Consider the following 25,873-nt stretch of genomic DNA (forward strand, 5'->3'; position numbering starts at 1 on the left):
TCTTGAATTTCAAATATGATCACAAAATCGTACTCTGCACCCTCGAGAACCTCGGGTACGATATCCACATTGCTGAAATCATAATTTTGCGCGGCGGCCATCTCTGTTTTCAAAAATGATGACAAAATCGTTCTCTGCACCCTCGAGAACGTCGGACACGATATCCATATTGCTTAAATCATAATTTTGTGCGGCGGCCATCTTGAATTTCAAATATGATCACAAAATCGTTCTCTGCACCCTCGAGAACCTCGATTTCGATACCCATTATGGTGTCATCATAAACTTGCGCGGCGGCCGTCTTGGAGTTCAAAAAGATCCCAAAATTTTCTCTCATTCTCTGCTGATTGCTGCTGATCATAAAATCGTTCTCTGCACCTTCGAGAACCTCGATTACGATACCCATAATGTTGTCATCATAATTTTGGGCGGCGGCCATCTTGAATTTCAAAAATGATCCCAAAATCATTCTCTGCATCCTCGACAATTTCGGACACGATATCCATATTGCTGAAATCATAATTTTGCGCGGCGGCCTTCTCTGTTTTCAAAAATGATGACAAAATAGTTCTCTGCACCTTCGAGAACCTCGGACACGATATCCATATAACTGAAATTATAATTTTGTGCGGCGGCCATCATGGATTTCAAAAATGATCCCAGAATCATTCTCTGCACCTTCGAGAACCTAGGACACGATATCCATATTAGTGAAATCATAATTTTCTGCGGCGGCCATCTTGTATTGGAACAATGATCACAAAATCGTTGTCTGCACCCTTGAGAACATCGGACACGATATCCATATTGCTGAAATTATAATGTTGTGCGGCGGCCATCTTGGATTTCAATAATGATCCCAGAATGATTCTTTGCACCTTCGCGAACCTCGATAGCGATACCCATAATGTTGTCATCATAATTTTGCGCGGCGGCCATCTTGAATTTCAAAAATGATCCCAAAATCAATCTCTGCATCCTCGAGAATCTCAGACACGATATCCATATTGCTGAAATCATAATTTTGTGCGGCGGCCATCTTGGATTTGAAAAATGATCACCAAATCGTTCTCTGCACCCTCGAGAACCTCGGGTACGATATCCACATTGCTGAAATCATAATTTTGCGCGGCGGCCGTCTCTGTTTTCAAAAATAATGACAAAATCGTTCTCTGCACCTTCGAGAAACTCGGACACGATATCCATATAACTGAAATAATAATTTTGTGCGGCGGCCATCATGGATTTCAAAAATGATCCCAGAATGATTCTTTGCACCTTCGCGAACCTCAGATACGATACCCATAATGTTGTCATCATAATTTTGCGCGGCGGCCATCTTGAATTTCAAAAATGATCCCAAAATCGTTCTCTGCATCCTCGAGAATCTCAGACACGATATCCATATTGCTGAAATCATAATTTTGTGCGGCGGCCATCTTGGATTTGAAAAATGATCACCAAATCGTTCTCTGCACCCTCGAGAACCTCGGGTACGATATCCACATTGCTGAAATCATAATTTTGCGCGGCGGCCATCTCTGTTTTAAAAAATGATGACAAAATCGTTCTCTGCACCTTCGAGAAACTCGGACACGATATCCATATAACTGAAATAATAATTTTGTGCGGCGGCCATCATGGATTTCAAAAATGATCCCAGAATGATTCTTTGCACCTTCGCGAACCTCAGATACGATACCCATAATGTTGTCATCATAATTTTGCGCGGCGGCCATCTTAAATTTCAAATATGATCACAAAATCGTATTCTGCACCCTCGAGAACCTCGGTTACGATATCCCTATTGCTGAAATCATAATTTTGTGCGGCGGCCATCTTGGATTTCAAATATGATCACAAAATCGTTCTCTGCACCCTGGAGAACCTCGATTACGATACCCATAATGTTGTCATCATAAACTTGCGCGGCGGCCATCTTGGATTTAAAAAATGATCCCAGAATCATTCTTTGCACCTTCGAGAACCTCGGACACGATATCCATATAACTGAAATTATAATTTTGTGCGGCGGCCATCATGGATTTTAAAAATGATCCCAGAATCATTCTCTGCACCCTCGAGAACATAGGACACGATATCCATATTGCTTAAATCATAATTTTTTCGGCAGCCGTCTTGGATTTGAAAAATGATCACCAAATCGTTCTCTGCACCCTCGAGAATCTCGGGTACGATATCCACATTGCTGAAATCATAATTTTGCGCGGCGGCCATCTCTGTTTTCAAAAATGATGACAAAATCGTTCTCTGCACCTTCGAGAACCTTGGACACGTTACCCATAATGTTGTCATCATAAATTTGCGCGGCGGCCAACTTCGTTTTCAAAAATGATCCCAAAATCATTATCTGCACCCTCGAGAGTATCGGACACGATATCCATATTGCTGAAATCATAATTTTGTGAGGCGGCCATCTTGGATTAGAACAATGATCAAAAAATCGTTGTTTGCACCCTTGAGAACATCGGACACGATATCCATATTGCTGAAATTATAATGTTGTGCAGCGGCCATCTTGGATTTCAAAAATGATCCCAGAATCATTCTTTGCACCTTCGCGGACCTCAGATATGATATCCATATTGCTGAAAACATATTTGTATGCGGCAGCCCTCGTGGATTTCAAAAATGATCACAGAATTGTTCTCTGCACCCTCGAGAACCTCGGACACGATATTCATATTGCTGTAATAATTATTTTGCGCGGCGGCATTCTTGGATTTAAAAATAATCCCAAAATTGTTCTCTGCACCCTCGAGAACCTCGTACACGATGTTCATATTGATGATTACAGAATCGTTCTCTGCACATTCGAGAACCTTGGACACGATATCCATATTGCTGATATTATAATTTTGTGCGGCGGTCATCTTGAATTTCAAATATGATCACAAAATCGTTCTCTGGACCCTTGAGAACCTCGGACACGAGATCCATATTGCTGAAAACTAATCGTGTGCGGCAGCCCTCTTGGATTTCAAAAATTATCACAGAATTGTTCTCTGCACCCTCGAGAACCTCGGACACGATATCCATATTGCTTAAATCATAATTTTGTGCGGCGGCTAACTTGGATCTGAAAAATGATCACCAAATCGTTCTCTGCACCCTCGAGAACCTCGAGTACGATATCCATATTGCTGAAATCATAATTTTGTGCGCAGGCCATCTTGGATTTCAAATATGATCACAAAATCGTTCTCTGCACCCTCGAGAACCTCGATTACGATACCCATAATGTTGTCATCATAAACTTGCGCGGCGGCCATCTTGAATTTCAAAAATGATCCCAAAATCATTCTCTGCACCCTCGAGAACCTCGGGTACGATATCCCTATTGCTGAAATCATAATTTTGTGCGGCGGCCATCTTGGATTTCAAATATGATCACAAAATCGTTCTCTGCACCCTCGAGAACCTCAATTACGATACCCATAATGTTGTCATCATAAACTTGCGCGGCGGCCATCTTGGATTTCAAAAATGATCCCAAAATCATTCTCTGCACCCTCGAGAACCTCGGATACGATACCCATAATGTAGTTATCATAATTTTAAGCGGCAGCCATCTTGGATTTCAAAAATGATCACCAAATTGTTTCCTGCACCCTCGAGAACCTAGGACACGGTAACCATATTGCTGAAAACATAATTTTGTGCGGCGGCCATCTTGGATTTGAAAAATGATCACCAAATCGTTCTCTGCACCCTCGAGAACCTCGGGTACGATATCCACATTGCTGAAATCATAATTTTGTGCGGCGGCCATCTTGGATTTCAAATATGATCACAAAATCGTTCTCTGCACCCTCGAGAACCTCGATTACGATACCCATAATGTTGTCATTATAAACTTGCGCGGCGGCCATCTTGGATTTCAAAAATGATCCCAAAATCATTCTCTGCACCCTCGAGAACCTCGGACACGATATTCATATTGCTGAAAAGATAATTGTGTGCAGCAGCCACCTTGGATTTCAAAATTAATCACAGAATTGTTCTCTACACCCTCGAGAACCCCAGACACGATATCCATATTGCTGAAATCATAATTTTGCGCGGCGGCCATCTTCGTTTTAAAAAATGATACCAAAATTGTTCTCTACACCCTCGAGAACCTTGGACATGATATCCATATAGCTGAAAACATATTTGTATGCGGCAGCCCTCGTGGATTTCAAAAATGATCACAGAATTGTTCTCTGCACCCTCGAGAACCTCGGACACGATATTCATATTGCTGTAATAATTATTTTGCGCGGCGGCATTCTTGGATTTAAAAATAATCCCAAAATTGTTCTCTGCACCCTCGAGAACCTCGTACACGATGTTCATATTGATGATTACAGAATCGTTCTCTGCACCTTCGAGAACCTTGGACACGATAACCATATTGCTGATATTATAATTTTGTGCGGCGGTCATTTTGAATTTCAAATATGATCACAAAATCGTTCTCTGGACCCTTGAGAACCTCGGACACGAGATCCATATTGCTGAAAAACTAATCGTGTGCGGCAGCCCTCTTGGATTTCAAAAATGATCACAGAATTGTTCTCTGCACCCTCGAGAACCTCGGACACGATATCCATATTGCTTAAATCATAATTTTGTGCGGCGGCCAACTTGGATCTGAAAAATGATCACCAAATCGTTCTCTGCACCCTCGAGAACCTCAAGTACGATATCCATATTGCTGAAATCATAATTTTGTGCGCAGGCCATCTTGGATTTCAAATATGATCACAAAATCGCTCTCTACACCCTTGAAAACCTCGGACACGATATTCATATTGCTGAAAAGATAATTGTGTGCAGCAGCCATCTTGGATTTCAAAATTTATCACAGAATTTTTCTCTGCACCCTCGAGAACCCCAGACACGATATCAATAATGCTGAAATCATAATTTTGCGCGGCGGCCATCTTCGTTTTAAAAAATGATACCAAAATTATTCTCTGCACCCTCGAGAACCTTGGACATGATATCCATATTGCTGAAAACAAAATTGTATGCGGCAGCCCTCGTGGATTTCAAAAATGATCACAGAATTGTTCTCTGCACCCTCGAGAACCTCGGACACGATATTCATATTGCTGTCATCATTATTTTGCGCGGCGGCATTCTTGAATTTCAAATATGATCACAAAATCGTATTCTGTACCCTCGAGAACCTCGGGTACGATATCCACATTGCTGAAATCATAATTTTGCGCGGCGGCCAACTTGGATCTGAAAAATGATCACCAAATCGTTCTCTGCACCCTCGAGAACCTCGAGTACGATATCCATATTGCTGAAATCATAATTTTGTGCGCAGGCCATCTTGGATTTCAAATATGATCACAAAATCGCTCTCTACACCCTTGAAAACCTCGGACACGATATTCATATTGCTGAAAAGATAATTGTGTGCAGCAGCCATCTTGGATTTCAAAATTTATCACAGAATTGTTCTCTGCACCCTCGAGAACCCCAGACACGATATCAATAATGCTGAAATCATAATTTTGCGCGGCGGCCATCTTCGTTTTAAAAAATGATACCAAAATTATTCTCTGCACCCTCGAGAACCTTGGACATGATATCCATATTGCTGAAAACAAAATTGTATGCGGCAGCCCTCGTGGATTTCAAAAATGATCACAGAATTGTTCTCTGCACCCTTGAGAACCTCGGACACGATATTCATATTGCTGTCATCATTATTTTGCGCGGCGGCATTCTTGAATTTCAAATATGATCACAAAATCGTATTCTGTACCCTCGAGAACCTCGGGTACGATATCCACATTGCTGAAATCATAATTTTGCGCGGCGGCCATCTCTGTTTTCAAATATGATAACAAAATAGTTCTCTGCACCTTCGAGAACCTCGGACACGATATCCATATAACTGAAATTATAATTTTGTGCTGCGGCCATCATGGATTTCTAAAATGATCCCAGAATCATTATCTGCACCTTCGACAACCTCGGACACAATATCCATATTGCTGAAATCATAATTTTGTGCGGCGGCCATCTTGGATTTCAAATATGATCACAAAATCGTTCTCTGCACCCTCGAGAACCTCGGGTACGATATCCCTATTGCTGAAATCATAATTTTGTGCGGCGGCCATCTTGGATTTCAAATATGATCACAAAATCGTTCTCTGCTTCCTCGAGAACCTCGATTACGATACCCATAATGTTGTCATCATAAACTTGCGCGGCGGCCATCTTGGATTTCAAAAATGATCCCAAAATTTTCTCTCATTCTCTGCTGATTTCTGCTGATCATAAAATCGTTCTCTGCACCTTCGAGAACCTCGATTACGATACCCATCATGTTGTCATCATAATTTTGGGCGGCGGCCATCTTGAATTTCAAAAATGATCCCAAAATCATTCTCTGCATCCTCGACAATCTCGGACACGATATCCATATTGCTGAAATCATAATTTTGCGCGGCGGCCATCTCTGTTTTCAAAAATGATGACAAAATCGTTCTCTGCACCTTCGAGAAACTCGGTCACGATATCCATATAACTGAAATAATAATTTTGTGCGGCGGCCATCTTGGATTTCAAATATGATCACAAAATCGTTCTCTGCACCTTCGAGAACCTCGATTACGAAACCCATAATGTTGTCATCATAATTTTGCGCGGCGGCCATCTTGAATTTCAAAAATGATCCCAAACTCATTCTCTGCATCCTCGAGAATATCGGACACGATATCCATATTGCTGAAATCATTATTTTGTGCGGCGGTTATCTTGGATTTGAAAAATGATCACCAAATCGTTCTCTGCACCCTCGAGAACCTCGGGTACGATATCCACATTGCTGAAATCATAATTTTGCGCGGCGGCCTTCTCTGTTTTCAAAAATGATGACAAAATAGTTCTCTGTACCTTCGAGAACCTCGGACACGATATCCATATAACTGAAATTATAATTTTGTGCTGCGGCCATCATGGATTTCTAAAATGATCCCAGAATCATTCTCTGCACCTTCGACAACCTCGGACACGATATCCATATTGCTGAAATCATAATTTTGTGCGGCGGCCATCTTGGATTTCAAATATGATCACAAAATCGTTCTCTACACCCTCGAGAACCTCGGGTACGATATCCCTATTGCTGAAATCATAATTTTGTGCGGCGGCCATCTTGGATTTCAAATATGATCACAAAATCGTTCTCTGCTCCCTCGAGAACCTCGATTACGATACCCATAATGTTGTCATCATAAACTTGCGCGGCGGCCATCTTGGATTTCAAAAATGATCCCAAAATTTTCTCTCATTCTCTGCTGATTTCTGCTGATCATAAAATCGTTCTCTGCACCTTCGAGAACCTCGATTACGATACCCATAATGTTGTCATCATAAGTTTGGGCGGCGGCCATCTTGAATTTCAAAAATGATCCCAAAATCATTCTCTGCATCCTCGACAATCTCGGACACGATATCCATATTGCTGAAATCATAATTTTGCGCGGCGGCCATCTCTGTTTTCAAAAATGATGACAAAATCGTTCTCTGCACCTTCGAGAAACTCGGACACGATATCCATATAACTGAAATAATAATTTTGTGCGGCGGCCATCTTGGATTTCAAATATGATCACAAAATCGTTCTCTGCACCTTCGAGAACCTCGATTACGATACCCATAATGTTGTCATCATAATTTTGCGCGGCGGCCATCTTGAATTTCAAAAATGATCCCAAACTCATTCTCTGCATCCTCGAGAATATCGGACACGATATCCATATTGCTGAAATTATAATTTTGTGCGGCGGCCATCATGGATTTCAAAAATGATCCCAGAATCATTCTCTGCACCTTCGAGAACCTCGGACACGATATCCATATTGCTGAAATCATAATTTTGTGCGGCGGCCATCTTGGATTTCAAATATGATCACAAAATCGTTCTCTGCACCCTCGAGAACCTCGATTACGATACCCATAATGTTGTCATCATAAACTTGCGCGGCGGCCATCTTGGATTTCAAAAATGATCCGAAAATCATTCTCTGCATCCTCGAGAACCTCGGACACGATATCCATATTGCTGAAAAGATAATTGTGTGCAGCAGCCACCTTGGATTTCAAAATTAATCACAGAATTGTTCTCTGCACCCTCGAGACCCCAGACACGATATCCATATTGCTAAAATCATAATTTTGCGCGGCGGCCATCTTCGTTTTAAAAAATGATACCAAAATCGTTCTCTACACCCTCGAGAACCTTGGACATGATATCCATATTGCTGAAAACATAATTGTATGCGGCAGCCGTCGTGGATTTCAAAAATGATCACAGAATTGTTCTCTGCACCCTCGAGAACCTCGGAGACGATATTCATATTGCTGTAATAATTATTTTGCGCGGCGGCATTCTTGGATTTAAAAATATTCCCAAAATTGTTCTCTGCACCCTCGAGAACCTCGTACACGATGTTCATATTGCTGAAATCATAGTTTTGTGCGGCGGCCATCTTGGATTTCAAAAATGATTACAGAATCGTTCTCTGCACCTTCGAGAACCTCGGACACGATATCCATATTGCTGAAATCATAATTTTGCGCGGCGACCATCTCTGTTTTCAAATATGATCACAAAATCGTTCTCTGCACCTTCGAGAACCTCGGACACGATATCCATATAACTGAAATTATAATTTTGTGCGGCGGCCATCTTGAACTTCAAATATGATCACAAAATCGTTCTCTGCACCCTCGAGAACCTCGGACACGATATTCATATTGCTGAAAAGATAATTGTGTGCAGCAGCCACCTTGGATTTCAAAATTAATCACAGAATTGTTCTCTGCACCCTCGAGAACCCCAGACACGATATCCATATTGCTAAAATCATAATCTTGCGCGGCGGCCATCTTCGTTTTAAAAAATGATACCAAAATCGTTCTCTACACCCTCGAGAACCTTGGACATGATATCCATATTGCTGAAAACATAATTGTATGCGGCAGCCGTCGTGGATTTCAAAAATGATCACAGAATTGTTCTCTGCACCCTCGAGAACCTCGGAGACGATATTCATATTGCTGTAATAATTATTTTGCGCGGCGGCATTCTTGGATTTAAAAATATTCCCAAAATTGTTCTCTGCACCCTCGAGAACCTCGTACACGATGTTCATATTGCTGAAATCATAGTTTTGTGCGGCGGCCATCTTGGATTTCAAAAATGATTACAGAATCGTTCTCTGCACCTTCGAGAACCTCGGACACGATATCCATATTGCTGAAATCATAATTTTGCGCGGCGACCATCTCTGTTTTCAAATATGATCACAAAATCGTTCTCTGCACCTTCGAGAACCTCGGACACGATATCCATATAACTGAAATTATAATTTTGTGCGGCGGCCATCTTGAACTTCAAATATGATCACAAAATCGTTCTCTGCACCCTCGAGAACCTCGGACACGATATTCATATTACTGAAAAGATAATTGTGTGCAGCAGCCATCTTGGATTTCAAAATTAATCACAGAATTGTTCTCTGCACCCTCGAGAACCCCAGACACGATATCCATAATGCTGGAATCATAATTTTGCGCGGCGGCCATCTTCGTTTTAAAAAATGATACCAAAATTGTTCTCTGCACCCTCGAGAACCTCGGACACGATATCCATATTGCTTAAATCATAATTTTGTGCGGCGGCCAACTTGGATTTGAAAAATGATCCCAGAATCATTCTCTGCACCTTCGAGAACCTCGGACACGATATCCATATTGCTGAAATCATAATTTTGTGCGGCGGCTATCTTGAATTTCAAATATGATCACAAAATTGTTCTCTGCACCCTCGAGAACCTCGGACACGATATCCATATTGCTTAAATCATAATTTTGTGCGGCGGCTATCTTGAATTTCAAATATGATCACAAAATTGTTCTCTGCACCCTTGAGAACCTCGGACACGATATCCATATTGCTTAAATCATAATTTTGTGCGGCGGCCATTTTGGATTTGAAAAATGATCACCAAATTGTTGTCTGCACCCTCGAGAACCTCGAGTACGATATCCATATTGCTGAAATCATGATTTTGTGCGCAGGCCATCTTGGATTTCAAATATGATCACAAAATCGTTCTCTGCACCTTCGAGAACCTCGATTACGATACCCATAATGTTGTCATCATAATTTTGCGCGGCGGCCATCTTGAATTTCAAAAATGATCCGAAAATCATTCTCTACACCTTCGATAATCTCGGACACGATATCCATATTGCTGAAATCATAATTTTGCGCGGCGGCCATCTTGAATTTCAAAAATGATCCGAAAATCATTCTCTACACCTTCGATAATCTCGGACACGATATCCATATTGCTGAAATCATAATTTTGTGCGGCGGTCGTCTTGGATTTCAAATATGATCACAAAATCGTTCTCTGCACCCTCGAGAACCTCGGGTACGATATCCCTATTCCTAACCTATACCTTCAAAAAACACGTACACCTTCCTTAAAGGCCGGCAACGCTCCTGTGATTTCTCTGGTGTTGCAAGAGAGTGTGGGCGGCGGTGATCACTTAACAACAGGTGACCCGTACGCTCGTTTGTCCTCCTTTTCCATAAAAAAAAAATTAAGTTTTATTTACTACTTATGATAAATAATGGTTGCCAGTTAAAAAATGGCCGCAAGTTCCAAGATCAAGTTCAATAAAGAATTCTCACGAAAAAGAAGGTTCATTTATTACGTGATTGTCCATCGCAACTACTCGCGTAAAAGTTATGATGTACAAGTACAGTACAGATGGTATTGCCAACAAAAATACAATGATTGAATTTGAACACGAGAAATAAGACAAATTTCAAACAAATTTTGTAATAATAAGATTTTTTTCGTAAAAGTAGGAAAATACATACAATAATACACTGGCCTGCAAAAGTAAGTATCACACTTTTCAAATTAATTTTTTTTCTTAACTATTGAAGGTAGAGATTTAAGATCAAAAACGTTTTGTTGCAAATTTTATAGGCTTTAATTCTTAGAAACTAAAATTATACATTAGTAAAATTTTTAACTTAAAAAAGATAAAACAATGAAAATAGACATTTTTAGTTTAGTGTTAAAAAAATTCAACTAAAATGTATTACATGTTATTTAATTTTTAATAACTGGTATTGCCTCCTTGAGCTCTGATTACAGCTTCGAGCCGGTTTGGCATACTGAACACTAGGTTTCGGAGCCGATGTTGGGGAATATTCTCCCATTCTTCTACCAGGGCCTGCTTTAGTGCCCTGAGGGTAGTAGGTGGTGGTCTGCGATTTCTGACTAGCCTCCCAAGCTCAACCCAGGCGTGTTCAATCGGGTTGAGATCAGGACTTCTTCATGGCCAAGCCATCACGCTGATACCGACCTCCTGAATATACTCTTGTACGATATGAGCCGTGTGTGGCTGGGCATTATCATGCATCAGCATCGATCCATCACCCATATTTGCTAAATACGGCCCTGCATACTCATTGACAATCTCTTGAGCATATCTTTGCCCAGGGAGGGTGCCATTTTCTATGGCTACTAGCTCTGTGCGACCTTCTGAAGATATGCCAGCCCATACATGTACACTGCCTCCACCGTATTGGACTCTTTCTGAGATGCAGGCTTGAAGGTATCGCTCACCAGGTCGCCTGTAAACACTTCGCCTTCCATCAGAAGTGTAAAGGGAGAATCGAGACTCATCTGCAAACAAAATTCTTAACCATTCTTCTTCATCTCACTGCATGTGTTCACGGGCGTATCGCAGTCTCGCTACTCGATGCTGTCTCTCGAGTTTTGGGCCACTCGCTGGTCTTCGGGGTTTCAAATTTGCTTCAGCAAGTCTTCTTCTCACTGTACTGTCACTAATGTAGTCCCTCCGGGTCTGAAGTAGCTGTTGCTGGACTTCAACTGCATTTTGGTGGCGATTTCTTAACACAGTGGAAATAATATAACGATCTTCTCGGGCACTGGTACACCTGGGTCTGCCATTACAAGGTCTCCTCAGATGGTGTCCAGTCTCTTCGTACCTTCGCTTTACCTTCTGGACCGTTCGTACCGTCACACCCACCATTCTTGCAGTGCGACGCATACTGATGCCTAGTTCCAGAAAAGCCATGATCCTAGCACATTCTTCAACTGAAAGAGGCATGATAAATAAATGTTATGTGCTTTTTAGCATAAATTTTTAAAACAAGACCCATCGATCTTGAAAAAAATTTAAAACAGAAAGAAAAATGTGAAGGGTAAAATTGTAATTCGGAAACGTCCACTTTGAAAAAGGGATGGTTTTGTTTTTGAAGTTTTTTTCAGCCAATTCTTAAAGGAAGGTTACCGACTATAAAGTTTTTATGTACAAAATTAAATTCTCTTTGGAGTCCTTTTTATTTCGAAAGTATATCTTGTGAACTTAAAACGTTATCCCAATTTTAAAAGTGTGATACTTACTTTTGAAGGCCAGTGTAGATTACCTATATAATTTCGTTTGTTAGGTTTTATGTTATTATAATCTTTTTAAATTTAATTATTAAGATTAATTTTATTTGTATTAATTATGTTTGGGATGTCATTTTTCACTGGAAAGTCAGACTGTTCAGTGAACACTGATAGTCTGCAGCCTGCTTTAGAATGCAAATACATTTCTGTACAAATAATTCGTAACATCATGTATAATAATAATGATAATAGTTTTGAAGTTGCTATGAGTATTAAGGCGAAGAATAAGCAGAAAACACGCAAACATGATGTTTTTAGACAAGTTTTGTGGTGAAAGTATAGCGTTTAGAGCTATGAACACTACTTAATCCTGTTACACATATCCTTAAGTCTTATTTGTAGGTTGCTAATACTTGCTGTGGGTTATAGTTAACACTGCCGAGCCTTTGTACTACCACATTTCTTTGAAGTTAAAAAAGTTTTTTGGCATGGCGTGACGCATTTTTTTGGTACTTCTCTCACAAAAGTTATTCTAATAGCTTGTAATATTTTGTGTAGGTTCATTTATTCAGATAAGTAGTGAATAACGAGGATTGTAAGCAAATAAACTGTTTTTCACGCAAGAATTTTGAAAATATTGGCTTTGTTACATAGATGGCGGGCCGGCAGCCGTGAACTCATATCGCTCAAGGTCGCTGGCATTTAGTGTCGCCTTAAAGTATAACTTGTTACGTGCTCACATACACAAGAACGCAAACATTTCTTTTATCCTATTGTGTTATGGAAAGAGGGCTTGGCGACGGTGTGGATATACCACTAATTAAACTTCTTCTCTCTTACATTAAGATTAAATTGAGAGTTGCATTCATCACTGTCTCATACTGCTGCATTAAAGTGATAGTAGCAATAATGATCGTCAACCCCCAAGAAGAAGAAAAATACAACCCATGTCCTGTAATTCTAATGAAAAATATAGCTTCATGGCTGATCAAATCAAATCGCTGCTCTTTGGTACCGATGGCTAACGTAAAGTAAAAAAAGAGGGAAGAAATAAAATTGTGGTAATATTAATATTTTATTGTACACATTGTATATAATATAAACATTTACTTACGCTGGCTCTATCTGACATAAAACCTGATTTTATCAGACAATACTGCTAATTGTGGTGGTTGGATTGTCATCGGTTCATGTTGTTAAATAAAGGTTTAGTGCTTAGAATATGGATTGGTCTCCGCTGCGCTCCAATTAGATACCTCAGGCGTAGTCGCGAAGTGCGGCAACTAATACTACACACAAGTATACCCGAGCCAGTCTCAATGTGTGACGTGCCACATGTTGTGTTAAACTTTGCTAATAATTGAAACTAAAATGCCGGGTTGCAGAGTAAAACTTTGTAAAAACAATACTACAAGAAATACGAAAGACACTGGGATCACATATCATCAGTAAGTATTTTATATTTTTTTAATTTCAATGTAAATTAACACGCGTATGTTACAAAATTTGAAAGATGCCATTGAGTGTCAAGAAGCCACGCATTGCCGTAATAATAAAGCTGTTGTTCTTAGGTTGTGCGGTATCTAATTGGAGCGCAGCGGAGACCAATCCATATTCTAAGCACTAAACCTTTATTTATTTACAATGTGTGTAGATTGATGCATCTGTACCCAATAACTCTTGTGGTTGTGTCGAAGTTATACTTCTTTAGGCGGGTTATGAAAAAATGATGAGTTGGTTCCTATCTGACGTTTGCGTCATTCGTTATTCTTTTTTGGTTTCTTCGTCCATAATAGGACAGGCAAAGAGTTCAAGCCCATACAGCCGTATTCATTATTTAATAATAAATTGTCAAAGCCATCTTTGCAAGATTTTTACAAAATTGTTCTTTCAAAAAACGTAATAGGCCAAAGAAGTATAACTTCTTAAGTGCGTACACACACGTTTTTATTCAATTTTATTTAAATTACTCATTTTTATAATTGAGTATTTTTATTGCGCAACTTGACATATATTATAATTAAATGAAACGATGAAGCTGTAAATAGTGTTTTAAGTGATGGCAATGACTTTCCTGCCACTTCTTCTCAAACGCTAAAAAAAGGCTCAAAATTTTACGAAAAGTATAATAGCTTTTTTATTCATAAGTGTCATTTCTTTCACCTAAGTGAACAAAGTAGTATTGATTTTTATTTACATTCACAATATTATAATGACGAAAGTATCAAATTTAATTTGATCAGACTTATATTATATTGTTCACCCCTGTTTTTCATCCTAACTAATAATAATTATATTTTAAAAACTCTATTCAAAAGTTTTAAAATTATTTCTCATTTGATCACTGTTTTAAATTTAAATCCTTTTATTTAACATGAGCAAAGTGTTATGAAAAATACTTAACAAAAACGAACATAGGCTTTCATATAAGTATAAATTAATTTTTACTGTCAAACTTTTGATGAGATCAATAATGTTTTGATTACAAAAAAAATATAACTTTTGCATAGATTACCTAAGATAGCTAAAACAGAAAGTATCTTAAAAGTATCAATTACGAGATTTCTTTTGATGTTAGAATGGTTTTCAGTTGGTAATTTAATGTGCTATTTTTTCAGTTTACATCAATAACTATTTAAATTTTAAACATGAGTTTAATGATCTGAAAAAAATGCGCTTTTTTATTTATGGCAACAATTTTCGTGTTTGGGATAAACTGTGCAAGGAAAGAATGCTCGGATCGCAAACAGTTCCCTTCACCGCTTCAATAGTATCTGCAAACATTATCCGATAGTTGTAATCTCCAGGGTTTAACAAGCCATCCTGGAACATCGGCAGCCTATTGGATATTACCCAAACATTCTGTCGCTTATCCTGGTCCACTTTAATGTCGTTTGGAAATATCAATGTATCTGCATTCATTGCGACAACACCCATTGTTTTACCATCGTATGGTTTCCTTGTATCCCAGCACCCTATACTGTCTCTAGTTACCAACCCATAAAACATGACTCCTCGACGATCGATCGTGGAAGCAGACGATTGGCCGTTCAGCCCTCGACTATCTCCAACGAGATTGAATTCATTAACACTCTTGTTCACACCATGGAGATCACGAAGAACAGATGTCTTTACATAAAATTCTCTGTAGCTGGACATTGCGTGGAAGAATAATATTCGGTCTTCGTAATTATACAGAGGGGACAAAGCAAGACCAAATATCCCATCAGACCATTGGAAATTAACCCCATGAAGAGTATAGTTGGATGCTAATGGATCAGGGTAGAATAAATGATGAGAAAACCTCCAGAATTTTTTATCACTCTCGCGAAACACTAAAAGACCAAACCGCCAGGTATCTGCTATGTAGACGTGCAGGTCGGAACAGTCTATGGTTCTTGTGTCCACAATAATGTTGGAGAATAGTGAATCTTGCAGCACATACTTCTCAGGTATTATGTAACGAGCTAGTAGTTGGTCTGTTCTTAAATCGAAAACAACAATACTGGGTGGGCAAATTTGTTTTGGATCATCTTGTGAGTCAATTTGGCCCGAATCAAGGACCCACAATCTCCCGCAGTCATCGACGTTCACTCTGAACACTGAAGTCAGTCCGGAACATTTTTGTTTCATGTCTGAAATTAGAAAAAGAAAATTAGAAATGTTTAAAAGCACTACACAGCGGTTTTTTAAGGTAGTTTTAAATATAATGCGACTAAGACCATAAGACTATATACTATATATAATACTATTATAAGACCACCTATAAGAAACTCGAAAACAGTATTTGTATTTAAACAATCTTATAAAAACTTATATATACCGAGTACAAGAACCAACCTTAGTCACAGATACACTGTACACTACTTTAATGTAAATATCCGAAAAGGATCCGAACTGCATAGTTCTTAAGAGGAAATACAACCGTGCCTCCAGATTTTTTAAGCGGCAAATCGCCCGTGCAAAGTCAAAACACGTCGTCAAAATCGGCGAGCAGCTTTCCAGTTACCCGACCGGAACACGCAAGTTCTGGTCGTTGTCGAAAGCTGCTCTTGGTAACTTCAGCCAGCCGTCCATGCCGCCGTTGCACATGAGGAATGACACCCTGGCCCAAACGGCAAAAGAGAAAGCCGATCTCTTGTGTACTCTTTTCGCCTCCAACTCGACTCTTGACGACAACGGAAAGACACCGCCGACCATGCCGCGGTGTCAGAGCTCTATGCCTGAAGTACAGTTCAGACAGAAAACTGTTAGGCGAGCTCTGTATTCGTTGGACGTCAGGAAGTCGAGCGGGCCGGATGGCATTTCTCCAATCGTGCTTAGAACGTGTGCCCCTGAGTTGACGCCGGTGCTAACGCGTTTATTCCGGCACTCTTATTCTAAAGGCGTAGTCCCTGACACATGGAAATCAGCCCTTGTCCATCCGATCCAAAAAAAAGGAGACAGTTCGGATCCGGCAAACTACAGGCCTATTGCTATTACCTCCCTGCTCTCCAAAATCATGAAGAGCATAATTAGCCGTCAGCTCTTGGTATACCTAGAGGGTCACCAGTTCATCAAAGACCGACGATACGGGTTTCGCCCTGGTGGGTCGGCAGGTGATCTTCTGGTATGCCTAGCAAATAGATGGATCTGCGGCTATTGAAAGCAAGGGAGCAGGCCTGGCAGTTAGCCTGGATATAGCGAAGGACTTTGATCGTGTATGGCACAAGGCGCTCCTCTCCAAACTTCCATCATTTGGGCTTCCCGAGAGCTTGTGCAAGTGGACCTCCAGCTTCCTCACTGGGCGCAGCATACAGGTCGTTGTCGACGGATATTGCTCGAACCCGAAGCCCGTGAATGCTGGAGTGCCCCAAGGCTGTGTGCTGTCTCCCACGTTGTTTCTTCTGCATATCAATGATATGTACTACAGAGCTTGGTATAAAAATATCCATGCCCTGCAGTATCACATCGGCTACTGCAACGGCGCAGGCACTAGGATCATCCGAAGGGAAACAAACCCTGCCCCAAGGGTAGGATGCAAAAAAGGAACGCATCCTATCCCAATCTGCTGACTTGTAGTGCCAAACGCGGCGGGTCGCTGGTGGTCTGCGACGTTGGCGTCGGATAGGCACTACACTCCTGACCAGGCAATGGTCGGACGTTCCGAGAGGGGCGTCGACAGAGACTTGGTAACCATCGGGATGTGTAGTCAGCAGAAGAACTAATAAGGACGGCATCTGGCTATCCACATCCGGGAGCCGCGTCGGCGACTCAACCAATTGGGACAGACCATACGCCAATGCAAAATTATGCACAGATCGCCCTGCGTAGTCTGTGGTACGTGATCCAAGCCATTCGGCATTGTGCCCGTTGAAATCACCCAAGACTACGATTTCAGCGGAGGGGATCTGAGCAAGCACGTCATCAAATGCCGCTTGAACGCAGCCCATGAGGTGATCCGTTTCTGCGTTACCACTATGGGACCTGTAGACACACGCATAGATGCGGACGCGGTCCTCTAAATCTACGCGGAGCCAGAGAGTAGACAGGCCCCTACCCTCAAAATTGCCGAGACGGCGACAGCAGATATCCTCCCTAACGTACACACATACCCCGGCATGAGGCATGAAATTATGCACAATTTTGTACCCGGGGTACGTTAAATATGACGTATCGCTAGGTCGAGATATCTGCGTCTCCGTAAGGAAACACAAGGCCGGCTGCGCCGTCTCAAGGTGGTGGTGGACGGCGTTTAAGTTGGAGTGAATTCCCCGGATGTTACAAAAGTCCACATTAAGCGTGGAGCGGGGTGCCGTGGCGTTGCTGCCCTGTTTGTCAAGAGACGGTACCCTCCTGGGGTAATTTCTCTTTAAATACCGCTCTCATATTTTATGGTGGGGGGGGGGGAAGGACGGGAGGGAATGGCCTCCGGTCCTCGACACTAACCTATGCGAAACATAGCGGCACTAGGCCGCTACTTCACGCCGGTATTCTGTGCGAGCGTGGTAAGTAACCCGGACGAGTCTGGCCCGATTGTGCTGACGTCATAAGACAGCAGCGTGACTCTCCCACTTTCAAAAAGCTCGTAGTCGCCTCTTACGACACCCTTGGACCTGGGACTACCCTATTCTTTTTACGCCCCGGGGCAGCACTGGGTGTGGTGGTACCCACAAACGGCGCCTATTTCTACTGTGAAGCAGTAATGTTTACACATTACTGCTTCACAGTAGAAAGTGTCGAGGACCGGAGGCCATTCCCTCCCGTCCTTCCCCCCCCCACCATAAAATATGAGAGCGGTATTTAAAGAGAAATTACCCCAGGAGGGTACCGTCTCTTGACAAACAGGGCAGCAACGCCACGGCACCCCGCTCCACGCTTAATGTGGACTTTTGTAACATCCGGGGAATTCACTCCAACTTAAACGCCGTCCACCACCACCTTGAGACGGCGCAGCCGGCCTTGTGTTTCCTTACGGAGACGCAGATATCTCGACCTAGCGATACGTCATATTTAACGTACCCCGGGTACAAAATTGTGCATAATTTCATGCCTCATGCCGGGGTATGTGTGTACGTTAGGGAGGATATCTGCTGTCGCCGTCTCGGCAATTTTGAGGGTAGGGGCCTGTCTACTCTCTGGCTCCGCGTAGATTTAGAGGACCGCGTCCGCATCTATGCGTGTGTCTACAGGTCCCATAGTGGTAACGCAGAAACGGATCACCTCATGGGCTGCGTTCAAGCGGCATTTGATGACGTGCTTGCTCAGATCCCCTCCGCTGAAATCGTAGTCTTGGGTGATTTCAACGGGCACAATGCCGAATGGCTTGGATCACGTACCACAGACTACGCAGGGCGATCTGTGCATAATTTTGCATTGGCGTATGGTCTGTCCCAATTGGTTGAGTCGCCGACGCGGCTCCCGGATGTGGATAGCCAGATGCCGTCCTTATTAGTTCTTCTGCTGACTACACATCCCGATGGTTACCAAGTCTCTGTCGACGCCCCTCTCGGAACGTCCGACCATTGCCTGGTCAGGAGTGTAGTGCCTATCCGACGCCAACGTCGCAGACCACCAGCGACCCGCCGCGTTTGGCACTACAAGTCAGCAGATTGGGATAGGATGCGTTCCTTTTTTGCATCCTACCCTTGGGGCAGGGTTTGTTTCCCTTCGGATGATCCTAGTGCCTGCGCCGTTGCAGTAGCCGATGTGATACTGCAGGGCATGGATATTTTTATACCAAGCTCTGTAGTACATATCATTGATATGCAGAAGAAACAACGTGGGAGACAGCACACAGCCTTGGGGCACTCCAGCATTCACGGGCTTCGGGTTCGAGCAATATCCGTCGACAACGACCTGTATGCTGCGCCCAGTGAGGAAGCTGGAGGTCCACTTGCACAAGCTCTCGGGAAGCCCAAATGATGGAAGTTTGGAGAGGAGCGCCTTGTGCCATACACGATCAAAGTCCTTCGCTATATCCAGGCTAACTGCCAGGCCTGCTCCCTTGCTTTCAATAGCCGCAGATCCATCTATTTGCTAGGCATACCAGAAGATCACCTGCCGACCCACCAGGGCGAAACCCGTATCGTCGGTCTTTGATGAACTGGTGACCCTCTAGGTATACCAAGAGCTGACGGCTAATTATGCTCTTCATGATTTTGGAGAGCAGGGAGGTAATAGCAATAGGCCTGTAGTTTGCCGGATCCGAACTGTCTCCTTTTTTTTGGATCGGATGGACAAGGGCTGATTTCCATGTGTCAGGGACTACGCCTTTAGAATAAGAGTGCCGGAATAAACGCGTTAGCACCGGCGTCAACTCAGGGGCACACGTTCTAAGCACGATTGGAGAAATGCCATCCGGCCCGCTCGACTTCCTGACGTCCAACGAATACAGAGCTCGCCTAACAGTTTTCTGTCGGTCCTCGACACTAACCTATGCGAAACATAGCGGCACTAGGCCGCTACTTCACGCCGGTATTCTGTGCGAGCGTGGTAAGTAACCCGGACGAGTCTGGCCCGATTGTGCTGACGTCATAAGACAGCAGCGTGACTCTCCCACTTTCAAAAAGCTCGTAGTCGCCTCTTACGACACCCTTGGACCTGGGACTACCCTATTCTTTTTACGCCCCGGGGCAGCACTGGGTGTGGTGGTACCCACAAACGGCGCCTATTTCTACTGTGAAGCAGTAATGTGTAAACATTACTGTGTTTCGGTCTGAAGGGCGCCGTAGCTAGTGAAATTACTGGGCAAATGACACTTAGCATCTTATGTCTCAAAATTATGAGCGCAATTGTAGTGCCGCTCAGAATTAATTTTGGGGTTTTTCAATAATCCTGAGCGGCTTTGGATTGTAATGTGCAAGGCGTATGAATTTCCATCAAATTCAAATATTTTTATTCAAAATAGGATTTAAAATCACTTATTGAAAGTCAAAAACTACCACCCATTCAAAAGAGACTGCCTCAGACCTAAAAAGAATGGGCGCAAGAAACTCAGCGGGCTTTATTTTAAATATAAAATATGGATTACAATGTAAAATCGTACAATAAACATTTATAATTAAAGAGCCTGAGGGTGTTCGCTTTATTCCCAGTCCGTGGTGTCATTAAGAAAATCGTTTATGCTATAATAACCTTTCCCACACAAACGTTTTTTAACAATTCTTTTAAATTTCGTAACACATTTGTTTGGTACATTTTCTGGGATCATATTGTAGAAGCATATACATCGCCCAACAAAAGACTTACTATCTCGACCCAACCGAGTAGTAGGCATAACAAGTTTATGTTTGTTGCTCGTGTTAACATTATGAATGTCACAGTTTCTTGAAATTCCTCAATGAGCTTATGTACATACAGAACATTATCAAAAATATATTGAGAAGCAACAGTCAAAATGTTTATTTCTTTAAATTTTTCTCCTGATTATTCTTTAGGACCTAGGTTATAAATCGCGCGAATAGCCCTCTTCTGCAGCACAAAGATAGTATTAATATCGGCCGCACTGCTCCATAACAATATACCATAGGACATAATACTATGAAAATAACTAAAGTATACTAATCTCGCCGTATCTATGTCAGTTAACCGTCTAATTTTCTTAATTGCATATGCTGCAGAACTAAGCCTATTCACCAATCCTTCAATATTGGGGCCCCACTGCAATTTGGAATCAAGAGTAATGCCAAGAAATACAGCAGATTCCACTGGTTTTACCACCTCTCCATTTAATAAAATATTCGCATCAACATTTTTGACATTTGGCGCGGTGAATTTAATATATTCGGTTTTATGACTATTTAACAATAAGTTATTGGCGCTAAACAAGTACACGATGTCAGATAGAGCATTGTTTACATCGTCATATAAAACTTGGCTTCGTTTTACTTTGAATATAAGTGAAGTGTCATCCGCAAACAATACCACCTTGTGTTTTTTTTCTACAAGGTTAGGTAGATCATTTATATAAATTAGGAAGAGGAAGGGTCCAAGAATAGACCCTTGTGGTACCCCCATACCGAGAGGAGTCTCAGGAGATCTCCTGCCATTCACCTCGGCCTTCTGAATCCTATTATTTAAATATGAGATCAGAAGATCGAGTGCAGATCCTCTTATACCATAGTGACATAGCTTCCTGACCAGCGTTGAAAGTTGAACACAATCAAAAGCCTTAGATAAATCACAGAAGATACCAAGTGCATTCTGTGATTCCTCCCAGGCCTCAAAAATATTCCTGATGAGTTCGACACCTGCATCCGTAGTCGAGCGTCCTCTAGTAAAGCCAAATTGTTTTATATGAAGTAACTTATAAGTGTTAAAGTGAGTAAGCATTTGACTTAAAATAATTTTTTCAAATATTTTACTAAGGGTCGGCAACACCGAAACAGGGCGATAGTTATTCGGGTCAGAAGTGAGTCCCGATTTATATATTGGTGTAATTTTACTATACTTCAGAAGGTCAGGAAACACGCCATGTTCTGAAAGTTTTAATTATTTCTGCTGGGCTAACAACACTGAATTTGTAATTTTGTTTACATTCCTTAACATTTTCCAAAAGAAGTGACTCGGCAACACTGGTGGAGGAGACAAGGGTGCTTGAGATGGAAACTGGAATGTCAGAACAAAATTTCTCAAAAGCAGAAGCTACTTCCTGCTCAGAGTGGATTTTTGTATTGTTTATTATTAGATTATATTCAAACTTGCAGTCTTTCGCTCTTCCAGATTCCCAGTTAATAACTTTCCAAGTCATTTTTATTTTATTTAAAGCATTTTTAATTATTTCTCTAGTTCATCAGCTGAACGTCCTGCTCGTATCGTCCCTTATTTTCATTAAAAAAAAGTTTATTTGACATTCAAAAAAAGAGGGGAATAGACAATACCATTGCCTTCAACCACATCTACCATCTAGGTGAGGTGTGAAGTACTTACTAAATGCTCTGTGATAACTCCAATCAGGATATGGCACAAGGCGAGGGGAGCTACTGCCGCCAAATCGAGGCACAGTTGCAAGAGTAGCAGGGACGCCACGTCTCCAGCTTGGCAGGGTTACCCATATACGGGAGCCCCATATTTCAAGACCCAGTGGCAGTACATTTTCAGGTACGTAGTCTCTGAAATATAAAAGGTTTAATCAGGGGTAAGCAGACATGCTTTCTACATAGACAACCTGTATAGCCGAGTGGTTGCGATCCTACCTACTAAGCTAGAGGGTAGGTGCAAGCATTTATATGATGAATATAAATGTTTTTTTCCGAGTCATGGATGTTTAAATGTATTTATGTATGTTTATATGTATGTATAATGTAAGTATATTGGATTAAATATATCATTGTCTTGTAACCCATAACACAGGCTATATATGCTTAACTTGGGGCAAGATAATTTTTGTAAAAAGGTGTGTCAATAGTAAGCATAGCAATGATTATATTTACCCCAAAGATAATATAAACTATTAATACCAATAACTAACAAGTTCAAATTCAAATATTTTTATTCAAAATAGGATATTAAATCACTTATTGATAGTCAAAAACTACCACCCATTCCAAAAGGTATGCCTCAGACTTGAGAAGAACGGGCGCAAAAAACTCAGCGGGCTTCTTTTTTTTTATATAAAAACATGGTTACAGTGTGAAATCGTAAAGTAAAATTTATTACCTATTTATTTGCCTGTGGGCGGTCGATCAAATTCCAATCAGTGGTATCATTAAGAAAGTCATTTATGTTATAGTAACATTTACGACACAGAGGTTTTTTAACAATTCTTTTGAATTTCGAATTTCTAATACATTTGTTTTGAACATCATCATGGGATCTTGTTGTAAAAGCATATACATTGCCCCACAAAAGACATACTAACTCAAAATTTTAATTTTGTATATTCTACATAACGTAAATGCCTGTTTCCGCTTTGGTTATAATTTTGGGGTAATTAGTAATAATAATAATAATAAATAATCATAAATCCTCTATTTTGCTAGAAAACATGTAACAATGGGTGTAAATAGTTTTAATGTATCAATGTTATCGGCCATTTCTGGCATGCAAAATTATAATTAACAAAATTCTAGTTATTATTATAATTGATTTAACATTAAACAAACACTATAATTTAAGCACTTAGGTCAATTTAAATTATAATTATTATTTTTAAATGTCATTATTTAAAGACTAGAATTAATATATATTTTAAAGTCAATTTAATTTAACCTAATGTGTCAACATTTCATTTATGGAATAAAAATATTTATCTATAAGCCATGTAAAAAGATCCTTTTTAAATCGTTGGACGGGTAATACGCGTAAGCTTGGAGGGAGTTTATTCAATATTTTTATACACATGACATAGCTACATTTTCCGTAGGATGCATTATGATTTTGATAATTTGTGTGCATTCACCAGCCTGTCGCCGTTTCTTGTATTACTCGGATAAATATCTCTTGCTTTTGTAAATAAATGGTCATGTTGTTTGACAAAGATACATATTTCGTATATATACATACAGGGAAATGGAAGAATACGTAATTCTTTAAGCAGTGGTTCACACGAATCTAAGTAAAAAGCTCCTGTCATAGCTCTTAAGCATCTCTTTTGGGCTATGAAAGCCCTATTAGCCTCGCTAGAGTTTCCCCACAAGATGAGTCCATATCGAAGTACTGATGCGACATAACCATGATAAGCTGCCAGGAATGTACTTGGTAAAGCCGTTTTACGCAATCTATATAACACATAAACATATCTATCAATTTTTTGGCATACCATGTTTACATGCTCTTTCCATTTTAGATTTTTATCTAGAAGTACTCCTAAAAATTTAACATGCAGAGTTTCTTCTATTCGGGTATTTGTATAATTTATCTTAAGGCTATAGTTATTAGAGCGGTTACTTAAACTAAATTGCATAAATGACGTTTTTTTAATATTAAATTGAAGATTATTATCCTCTAGCCAATTTACCACTGCATTAATTTCATTGTTATTTTCACTTTCCTAAATATCAATCTCATTTTAATTATTACATGTCATAATTATTGATATGTCATCGGCGAATAAATAACAGTCATTTTTTGTCACAGCAATTCATTAATATAAACTAAAAATAATAATGGTCCAAGGACGCTTCCCTGCGGAACACCAAATCTATTTAATTTAAAGTTTGATTGTTGGGTATGTTAGTGAACTGCTCCTCACGGCTGGACCGACTTTTAAAATTTAAGACGTGTGTACAGGACAACGTCTGTCGGGTCCACTAGTTTAATTATAAATTCTTATAATGTCAACTCGTAATTCTTGGGTTTTTAAGAATAAATGTGATTTAAATTCATTCAATTGAAGAAGAAAGAATAAAGTATACGTGCCGTGATATAAGTTAAGCTAGGGTTAAGGACTGCTTCATAGGTTTTGGTGTTAAATTTTACAATAAAATACCAGACAATATACTAGGACTCACAACACAAATTTGTGAAATATATTGAAGCTTCTTTGACAAAGAGGGCTTACTTTATTAGATTAAATTGAAGATAATAATAATAATGCCATAAGAGCCTCGACCATCATCTCAAGAGGCTCTCACTTAATAACTGGATAAAGGGTCGGATACAGAAAGCAGCTGTCACGCATCGTGCGGAAGTTCCTCAGTTTGTCGCCCTAACCACCGGCGGAATTGTCGTGAACCAAGCGCGCCGGCGGGACTCTATTTTTTATATTTATATTTGTAATATTATTTTTTATAAATATGTTATATATATATAAATGTAGAAAATAAGATTAAATTGTAATAAAGAGAATAATGCCATTACCATATATAACATATTTGATATTATATTATTACTAATTTAATAAAATATGTGTACTTACTATTAACAAATTCTAATTTCTTAATCTAAACTCAACTCAATCTTAATTATTA

The 25,873-nt window shown here is 40.4% G+C and overlaps 1 protein-coding gene across 5 annotated transcripts in view; it reads right to left on the bottom strand.

Moving 5' to 3' along the window:
• Nucleotides 1-13,544: 13,544 nt before the first annotated feature.
• LOC126969822 (protein yellow-like) overlaps nt 13,545-25,873 on the bottom strand; it is a 46,007-nt gene continuing 33,678 nt past the window's right edge. For all 5 annotated transcript variants that reach the window (XM_050815382.1, XM_050815381.1, XM_050815383.1 and 2 more), the window contains 2 exons: nt 22,893-23,074; nt 13,545-16,117 (listed from right to left, as the gene is read on the bottom strand). In XM_050815382.1, the coding sequence (XP_050671339.1) occupies nt 15,168-16,117; nt 22,893-23,074 (1,132 nt within the window). In that variant the 3' untranslated portion in view covers nt 13,545-15,167. The remainder of the gene's footprint in view (nt 16,118-22,892; nt 23,075-25,873) is intronic.

This window comes from Leptidea sinapis, chromosome 19 (genome assembly GCF_905404315.1).
Source record: "Leptidea sinapis chromosome 19, ilLepSina1.1, whole genome shotgun sequence".
Lineage (NCBI taxonomy): Eukaryota > Metazoa > Arthropoda > Insecta > Lepidoptera > Pieridae > Leptidea > Leptidea sinapis.